Below are 9,403 nucleotides of genomic sequence, written 5' to 3'. Positions count from 1 at the left end.
TTTGTCAGAGAATTTCATGGGGCCTCCATGGTGCAATGCAAGTTAGGTTCCCAGGGTTGTTTTGCAAATAAAGATTGGTTTTAAATGCCTGTGTAAAATAATTCATTTACTTCACTGATAGCTTTGTGAAGAATCATTATTTATGAGTTAAATTAGTCTCCTCTTTTTGCTCGTCATACACTCATCTTAGCCAATTATTTTTCCCTTGGTAAATTTAAAAGTAAGCCAAAATATATATTGGCAAAATATCAGCACCACTAGGAGGAACATTCAGAACACTTCTCTTATGGAGATCTGATTATTATATGAGATTCTAAAATGCACATTGAACAAAAGATTTTGTTTTCAGTAGTACATAAAATTGAAGCTGTAGTTTCCTCTTTAAAGATTCTTATTATTTTCAGTGCTGCTACATTATGCAGAATCCCTTTTCCAAAAATTCTCAAGTTTAAACTCTCATTAGTGGCGTGAATAGAAAATAGATGTAGAGAGAAGAAGGTGTACAAGGAATAGCTTAGTGACATCATGAAGTAGCTCTCCACCGAGAATTCAAGCCCTTGTTGATCGTCTTGAGTTTTTCAGTAAGGACAGCTTTTCACGTAGCATTAATTCTCTCTCTCTCTTTTTTTTTTTCTGTTTTACGTGTAACAATCAATTTCCTCTTATCAAATAGTAATTCCATATGTAGCCTGAGGGAACTACTTTCTTGAAATTAATCTACTAATGAAAACTCTGTAATTGCTTCTGTTTTTCTCATATTTAATTTTGTGTATTTTTCTTAAAAGTTTTAATTTAAAGACATCAACAATCTTAATGAATACTATCATTTAACTAATAAATTGTGCAAGGGAATATAAAATATGATCACTTAAATATTCATATCAATTGCATGATGCTTCTAGATTTTTGAAAAAGAAATCTTTTATTGAGAAATACACTTCATAGAATTTAGAATATAGAGTAATTAGGCTAGAAGATTACATATTTTACTGAAGTGCATGCTGTTGCTTCACTCATGTCCAACTCTGTGCAATCCTATGGACTGTAACCTACCAGGTTCCTCTGTCCATAGGATTCTCCAGGCAAGAATACTGAAGTGGGTTGCCATGCCTACCTCCAAGAGATCTGCCCCATCTAGGGATTGAACCCGCGTTTCTTTTGTCTCCTGAATGAGAGGTGGATTCCTTACTACCATTAGTGCCACCTGGGAAGCCCAATTTTTACTGATATCCAATTTTCAATTATAATTGTTTTATTTTTCAAATTATTTTAAAGATGTTATTTTACTTTTTTAAGTTTTCCTTGGCTTTGTTTGTTTTTGACATCTTTTCTGTTAACTCTGTTTTTTTCAGGATATTTTATATATTTTATTTTATTTTTTTAAATTTATTCATTTTAATTAGAGGCTAATTACTTTACAATATTGTATTGGTTTTGCCATACATCAACATGAATCTGCCACGGGTGTACACATGTTCCCAATCCTGAGCCCCCCTCCCACCTCCCTCCCTGTACCATCCCTCTGGGTCATCCCAGTGCACCAGTCCCAAGCATCCTATATCCCGCATCAAACCTGGACTGGCGATATGTTTCTTATATGATATTATACATGTTTCGATGCCATTCTCCCAAATCATCCCCTGCCTCCCTATCCCACAGAATCCAAAAGACTGTTCTATACATCTGTGTCTCTTTTGCTATCTCGCATACAGGGTTATTGTTACCATCTTTCTAAATTCCATATATATGCGTTAGTATACTGCATTGGTGTTTTTCTTTCTGGCTTACTTCACTCTTTATAATAGGCTCCAGTTTCATCCACCTCATTAGAACTGATTCAAATGTATTCTTTTTAATGGCTGAGTAATACTCCATTGTGTATATGTACCACAGCTTTCTTATCCATTCATCTGCTGATGGACATCTAGGTTGCTTCCATGTCCTGGCTATTATAAACAGTGCTGCGATGAACATTGGGGTACACGTGTCTCTTTCAATTCTGGTTTTCTCAGTGTGTATTCCCAGCAGTGGGATTGCTAGGTCATATGGCAGTTCTATTTCCAGTTTTTTAAGGAATCTCCACACTGTTCTCCATAGTGACTGTACTAATTTGCATTCCCACCAACAGTGTAAGAGGGTTCCCTTTTCTCCACATCCTCTCCAGCATTTATTGCTTGTAGACTTTTGAATCACAGACATTCTGACTGGCATGAAATGGTACCTCATGGTGGTTTTGATTTGCATTTCTCTGATAATGAGTGATGTTGAGCATCTTTTTATGTGTTTGTTAGCCATCTGTATGTCTTCCTTGGAGAAATGTCTATTTAGTTCTTTGGCCCACTTTTTTATTGGGTCGTTTATTTTTCTGGAATTGAGCTGCAGGAGTTGCTTGTATATTTTTGAGATTAGTTGTTTGTCAGTTGCTTCATTTGCTATTATTTTCTCCCATTCTGAAGACTGTCTTTTCACCTTGCTTATAGTTTCTTTTGTTGTGCAGAAGCTTTTAATTTAATTTAATTTTTTAAATTTTTTTTGTGTGTTCATTTACTTTATTAACACTACATTTACCATGTTATCACCATGGAATGTAAATTCAGGTTAGACGAGAATTCACAAGTACAACAAAGCATTCTGTGATTTACCAAAGTTTGTATAATGTCTGACCAAACCAGCTTGCTCATCAATGACTTCCATTATAGGCATTTTATTTAGCTGATGATACTTTTGGAGAAAATAAACATACTGCATACATTTAAAAAGTGTTTTTCATTCACCTTTGCATTAGCACTTAAAATACATGTTTCAAACTAATTTAAAATTATTCTAACATAATAGCAGCAAAATATAATTCTGCAATTACAAAAGAGCTAAAAGGGATCCACAAGTTAAGTTACTCTCATGTTTATAACTATGATTCTAAAATAAATACTACTTCAAAGTGGCTCTGTTACCAGCTTTTTAGTTTTGGTTTTAAAACACACACAGACTTCCAGGGAGGTTTGTAATGTTGTATTCTATGCACTGTTCTGAAAGGGTTCCTCAAGAGCCAACCAGCCCTTAAAACAGTACTCAGTCCACAAGGCCGTCAGAAAGTTAAATTAACTGGTGTAAATAGGATTCCTACATTACATCAAAAGCATATGATATTCTGCAGCAACTGGGAGCATTTTCAGGATTGGCATGTTGTCTTCTTTAGAACTAATTTCAACAGAAGAGTTTAAGAAGGTGGACAGGTACCACTATCAAGTGTATTTAAAAGTGACATGTTTCTTTTGTGCTGGTCTGACTCCCCTGAATGACCTAGCTAGTGAACTAATCACCAGTAACTTAGTCACCAGGCAAATCAAGCCTGCAAGAAAGGAAGCCAATTTTCAAATTACCATGTTCTTGTCTGACCCAAACAATTTATTTTCAGCATAAACATCAATATGAGATGTCTAACTAAAGCAAGCACCACCAAGATGACCAAGACAGCATCTTCTCTTCTAAGGTTTAGGTTTCCCCCAGAATTCTTGATACAGGAAATAGCCCATACCAAGAGTCATTGCTCCCACAACAAAGCCTTGGGCTGCCACATGCATGTGGATCAGGTGAACAGACATTTTAGTATGTCCCCTGCTCTTCAATCTATATAATCCATATGCAACAATTGCTGCAAAACCTGCCATTTCAATGGAGACAAAAGGTGCCTCTCTAGCTTTTCGGATAAGTTTAGATCCCTGATCTTCATCATATGAAGAAAGAGAAATACCTGTGTCACTTGACATAGTGATTGAAGAATCTTCAGACAACTTCAAGATGTTTCAGGTTCCTACCGGATTCTGACCCCACTCTCGCACCCCAGCTTTTAATTTTAATTAGATCCCATTTGTTTATTTTTTTCTTTTATTTCCAATGTTCTGGGAGGTGGGTTATAGAGGATCCTGCTGTGATTTATGTCAGAGAGTGTTTTGCCTATGTTCTCCTCTAAGAGTTTATAGTTTCTGGTCTTATGTTTATTTTTGTGTATGATGTTAGAAAGTATTCTAGTTTCATTCTTTTACAAGTGGTTGACCAGTTTTCCCAGCACCACTTGTTAAAGAGATTGTCTTTAATCCATTGTATATTCTTGCCTCCTTTGTCAAAGATAAGGTGTCCATAGGTGTGTGGGTTTATCTCTGGGCTTTCTATTTTGTTCCATTGATCTATATTTCTCTCCTTGTGCCAGTACCATACTGTCTTGATGAATATGGCTTTGTAGTAGAGCCTGAAGTCAGGCAGGTTGATTCCTCCAGTTCCATTTTTCTTTCTCAAGATTGCTTTGGCTCTTCGGGGTTTTTTTGTATTTCCATACAAATTATGAAATATTGTTCTAGCTCTGTGAAGAATACTGTTGGTAGCTTGATAGGGATTGCATTGAACCTATAGATTGCTTTGGGTAGTATACTCATTTTCACTATATTGATTCTTCCAATCCATGAACATTGTATATTTCTCCATCTATTAGTGTCCTCTTTGATTTCTTTCACCAGTGTTTTATAGTTTTCTATGTATAGGTCTTTAGTTTCTTTAGGTAGATCTATTCCTAAATAATTTATTCTTTTCATTGCAATGGTGAGTGGGATCGTTTCCTTAATTTCTCTTTCTGTTTTCTCATTATTAGTGTATAGGAATGCAAGGGATTTCTGTGTGTTGATTTTATATCCTGCAACTTTACTATATTCATTGATTAGTTCTAGTAATTTTCTGGTGGAGTCTTTAGGGTTTTCTATGTAGAGGATCATGTCATCTGCAAACAGTGAGAGTTTTACTTCTTCTTTTCCAATTTGGATTCCTTTTATTTCTTTTTCTGCTCTGATTGCTGTGGCCAAAACTTCCAAAACTATGTTGAACAGTAATGGTGAAAGTGGGCACCCTTGTCTTGTTCCTGACTTTACGGGAAATGCTTTCAATTTTTCACCATTGAGGATAATGTTTGCTGTGGGTTTGTCATATATAGCTTTTATTATGTTGAGGGATGTTCCTTCTATTCCTGCTTTCTGGAGAGTTTTTTAATCATAAATGGATGTTGAATTTTGTCAAAGGCTTTCTCTGCATCTATTGAGATATTCACATATCCTTTATTTTTCAATTTGGTGATGTGGTGTACTACTTTGATTGATTTGCAGATATTGAAGAATCCTTGCATCCCTGGGATAAAGCCCACTTGGTCATGGTGTATGATCTTTTTAATGTGTTGATGTACTCTGATTGCTAGAATTTTGTGAAGGATTTTTGCATCTATGTTCATCAGTGATATTGGCCTGTAGTTTTCTTTTTTTGTCGTATCTTTGTCAGGTTTTGGTATTAGGGTGATGGTGGCCACATAGAATGAGTTTGGAAGTTTACCTTCCTCTGCAATTTTCTGGAAGAGTTTGAGTAAGATAGGTGTTAGTTCTTCTCTAAATTTTTGGTAGAATTCAGCTGTGAAGCTGTCTGGACCTGGGCTTTTGTTTGCTGGAAGATTTCTGATTACAGTTTCAATTTCCATGCTTGTGATGGGTCTGTTAAGATTTTCTATTTCTTCCTGGTTCAGTTTTGGAAAGTTGTACTTTTCTAAGAATGTGTCCATTTCTTCCACGTTGCCCATTTTATTGGCATATAATTGCTGATAGTAGTCTCTTATGATCCTTTGTATTTCTGTGTTGTCTGTTGTGATCTCTCCATTTTCATTTCCAATTTTATTGATTTTATTTTTCTCCCTTTTTTTCTTGATTAGTCTGGCTAATGGTGTGTCAATTTTATTTATCCTTTCAAAGAACCAGCTTTTGGCTTTGTTGATTTTTGCTATGGTCTCTTTTGTTTCTTTTGCATTTATTTCTGCCCTAATTTTTAAGATTTCTTTCCTTCTACTAATCCTGGGGTTCTTCATTTCTTCCTTTTCTAGTTGCTTTAGGTGTAGAGTTAGGTTATTTATTTGACTTTTTTCTTGTTTCTTGAGGTATGCCTGTATTGCTATGAACTTTCCCCTCAGCACAGCTTTTACAGTGTCCCACAGGTTTTGGGTTGTTGTGTTTTCATTTTCATTCATTTCTATGCATATTTTGATTTCTTTTTTGATTTCTTCTGTGATTTATTGGTTATTCAGCAGCGTGTTGTTCAGCCTCCATATGTTGGAATTTTTAATAGTTTTTCTCCGGTAATTGAGATCTAATCTTACTGCATTGTGGTCAGAAAAGATGCTTGGAATGATTTCAATTTTTTTGAATTTACCAAGGCTAGATTTATGGCCCAGAATGTGATCTAGCCTGGAGAAGGTTTCGTGTGCACTTGAGAAAAAGGTGAAATTCATTGTTTTGGGGTGAAATGTCCTATAGATATTAATTAGGTCTAACTGGTCTATTGTATTATTTAAAGTTTGTGTTTCTTTGTTAATTTTCTGTTTAGTTGATCTATCCATAGGTGTGAGTGTGGTATTAACATCTCCCACTATTATTGTGTTATTGTTAATTTCCCCTTTCATACTTGTTAGCATTTGTCTTAAATATTGTGGGGCTCCTATGTTGGGTGCATATATATTTATAATTGTTATATCTTCTTCTTGGATTGATCCTTTGATCATTATGTAGTGGCCTTCTTTGTTTCTTTTCACAGCCTTTGTTTTAAAGTCTATTTTATCTGATATGAGTATTGCTACTCCTGCTTTATTTTGATCTCTATTTGCATTGAATATCTTTCTCCAGCCCTTTACTTTCAGTCTGTATATGTCCCCTATTTTGAGGCAGGTCTCTTGTAGACAACATATATAGGGGTCTTGTTTTTGTATGCATTCAGCCAGTCTTTGTCTTCTGGTTGGGGCATTCAACCCATTTATGTTTAGGGTAATTATTGATAAGTATGATCCCATTGCCATTTACTTTATTGTTTTGGGTTCAAGTTTATACACCATTTTTGTGTTTCCTGTCTAGAGAATCTCCTTTAGCATTTGTTGGAGAGCTAGTTTGGTGGTGCTGAATTCTCTCAGCTTTTGCTTGTCTGTAAAGCTTTTGATTTCTCCTTCATATTTGAATGAGATCCTTGCTGGGTACAGTAATCTGGGCTGTAGGTTATTTTCTTTCATCACTTTAAGTATGTCTTGCCATTCCCTCTTGGCCTGAAGAGTTTCTATTGAAAAATCAGCTGTTATCCTTATGGGAATCCCCTTGTGTGTTATTTGTTGTTTTTCCCTTGCTGCTTTTAATATTTGTTCTTTGTGTTTGATCTTTGTTAATTTGATTAATATGTGTCTTGGGGTGTTTTGCCTTGGGTTTATCCTGTTTGGGACTCTCTGGGTTTCTTGGACTTGGGTGACTATTTCCTTCCCCATTTTAAGGAAGTTTTCAACTATTATTTCCTCAAGTATTTTCTCATGGTCTTTCTTTTTGTCTTCTTCTTCTGCGACTCCTATGATTCGAATGTTGGAGTGTTTAACACTGTCCTGGAGGTCTCTGAGATTGTCCTCATTTCTTTTAATTTGTTTTTCTTTTTTCCTCTCTGATTCTACCATTCTATCTTCTGCTTCACTAATCCTATCTTCTGCCTCCATTATTCTACTACTTGTTGCTTCCAGAGTGTTTTTGATCTCATTTATTGCATTATTCATTATATATTGACTCTTTTTTATTTCCTCTAGGTCCTTGTTAAACCTTTCTTGCATCTTCTCAATCCTTGTCTCCAGGCTATTTATCTGTGATTCCATTTTTATTTCAAGATTCTGGATCATTTTTACTATCATTATTTGGAATTCTTTATCAGGTAGATTTCCTATCTCTTCCTCTTTTGTTTGGTTTGGTGGGCATTTATCCTGTTCCTTTACCTGCTGGGTATTCCTCTGTCTCTTCATCTTGTTTATATTGCGGAGTTTGGGGAGGCCTTTCTGTATTCTGTCAGTTTGTGGAGTTCTCTTTATTGTGGAGTTTCCTCACTGTTGGAGTGGTGTTGTTTCGGTGGCTTGTCAAGGTTTCTTGGTTAGGGAAGCTTGTGTCGGTATTCTGGTGGGTGGGGCTGGATTTATTCTCTCTGGAGTGCAATGAAGTATCTAGTAATGAGTTATGAATGTCAGTGGTTTTGGCGTAACTTTGGGCAGCCTGTATGTTGAAGCTCAGGGCTGTGTTCCTGTGTTGCTGGAGAATGTGGGTGGTATGTCTTGCTCTGGAACTTGTTGGCCCTTGGGTGGTGCTTGGTTTCAGTGTAGGTATGGAGGTGTTTGATGAGTTCCTATCAGTTAATGTTCCCGGGAGTCAGGAGTTCTCTGATGTTCTCAGGATTTGGACTTAAGTCTCCTGCTTCTGGTTTTCAGTCTTATTTTTACAGTAGTCTCAAGACTTCTTATATATAGCACAGTTGATAAAACATCTAGGTTAAAGATGAAAAGTTTCTCCACAGTGAGGGACACCCAGAGAGGTTCACAGAGTTACATGGAGAAGAGAAGAGGGAAGAGGGAGTTAGAGGTGACCTGAATGAGATGAGGTGGAATCAAAAGAGGAGAGAGCAAGGTAGCCAGTAATCACTTCCTTGTGTGCGCTCCACAGTCTGGACCACTCAGAGATGTTCATGGAGTTATACAGAGAAGAGAAGAGGGAGGAAGGAGACAGAGGTGGCCAGGAGGATAAAAGGGGGGAATGAAAAGGAGTGAGACAGATCCAGCCAGTCATCAGTTCCCTAAGTGTTCTCCACCGTCTGGAACACACAGAGATTCAGAGAGTTGGGTAGAGAAGAGAAGGGGGAGGGAGGAGACAGAGGCGACCTGGTGGAGAAAAAGGAGAGTCCAAAGGGGGAGATAGCACTCAAGCCAGTAATCTCGCTCCCAAGTAAAAATGGGCACTGAAGATTGTGTTCTTAAAGGTACAAAATTGATAACAAATACCAAAAAGCAAATATTAAAATTCTAGAGTATAGGTTGGATTTTCAAAAATACAATATTAAAGAAAAGAAGAAGAAGAAAAAAAAAAGTCACAAAAATCATTAAAAATATATGTATATATGAAGTTTGCTTTAAAAAATGGTCTTTTTTTTAAAAGTAACAGTAGGTTATAAAAATGAAAATTAAAGGAGTACTAGAGGACTTAAAATTTTTAAAAAGTTAAAAAAAAAGAAAAAAGAAAAAAAGACAAGAATGATCATAAAAATAGTAAAAATATATCTAGGACTTTCTCTGGTGTTGTGGGCAGTGTGGGGTCAGCTCAGTTTTAATAGCTCCTTGGTCTGGCTTATATTTCTCAAGATCTATAGGCCCCTTCTTATGTAGTCAGTACTAACTACAGGGTTTTAATCTGTTGCACCTGTCACTTCCAAGGCAGTTCCCTCTGTTTTATCTTCTTCTGTTTGCTGGTCTCTTCAGTCTCTGATTTCTGCCCTGACACAAGGTGGGTGGTGGTGGACACTTTTTTTTTTTTTTAGGCTCAGT

General features: G+C 36.3%; 1 protein-coding gene across 1 annotated transcript; it reads right to left on the bottom strand.

Annotated features, from left to right (window-relative positions):
* Positions 1 to 3,438: 3,438 nt before the first annotated feature.
* LOC788501 (HIG1 domain family member 1A, mitochondrial-like) lies at positions 3,439 to 3,879 on the bottom strand. Its single transcript, XM_059882398.1, has one exon. It carries the CDS (start codon positions 3,765 to 3,767, stop codon positions 3,486 to 3,488), a length of 282 nt encoding a protein of 93 aa, XP_059738381.1. The 5' UTR covers positions 3,768 to 3,879; the 3' UTR covers positions 3,439 to 3,485.
* Between the last annotated feature and the right edge of the window lie 5,524 nt (positions 3,880 to 9,403).

This window comes from Bos taurus, chromosome 27, assembly GCF_002263795.3.
Source record: "Bos taurus isolate L1 Dominette 01449 registration number 42190680 breed Hereford chromosome 27, ARS-UCD2.0, whole genome shotgun sequence".
Taxonomy (NCBI): domain Eukaryota; kingdom Metazoa; phylum Chordata; class Mammalia; order Artiodactyla; family Bovidae; genus Bos; species Bos taurus.
The sequence above is the reverse complement of the archived record's forward strand: the minus strand, read 5'-3'. Positions and strand labels throughout refer to the sequence as shown.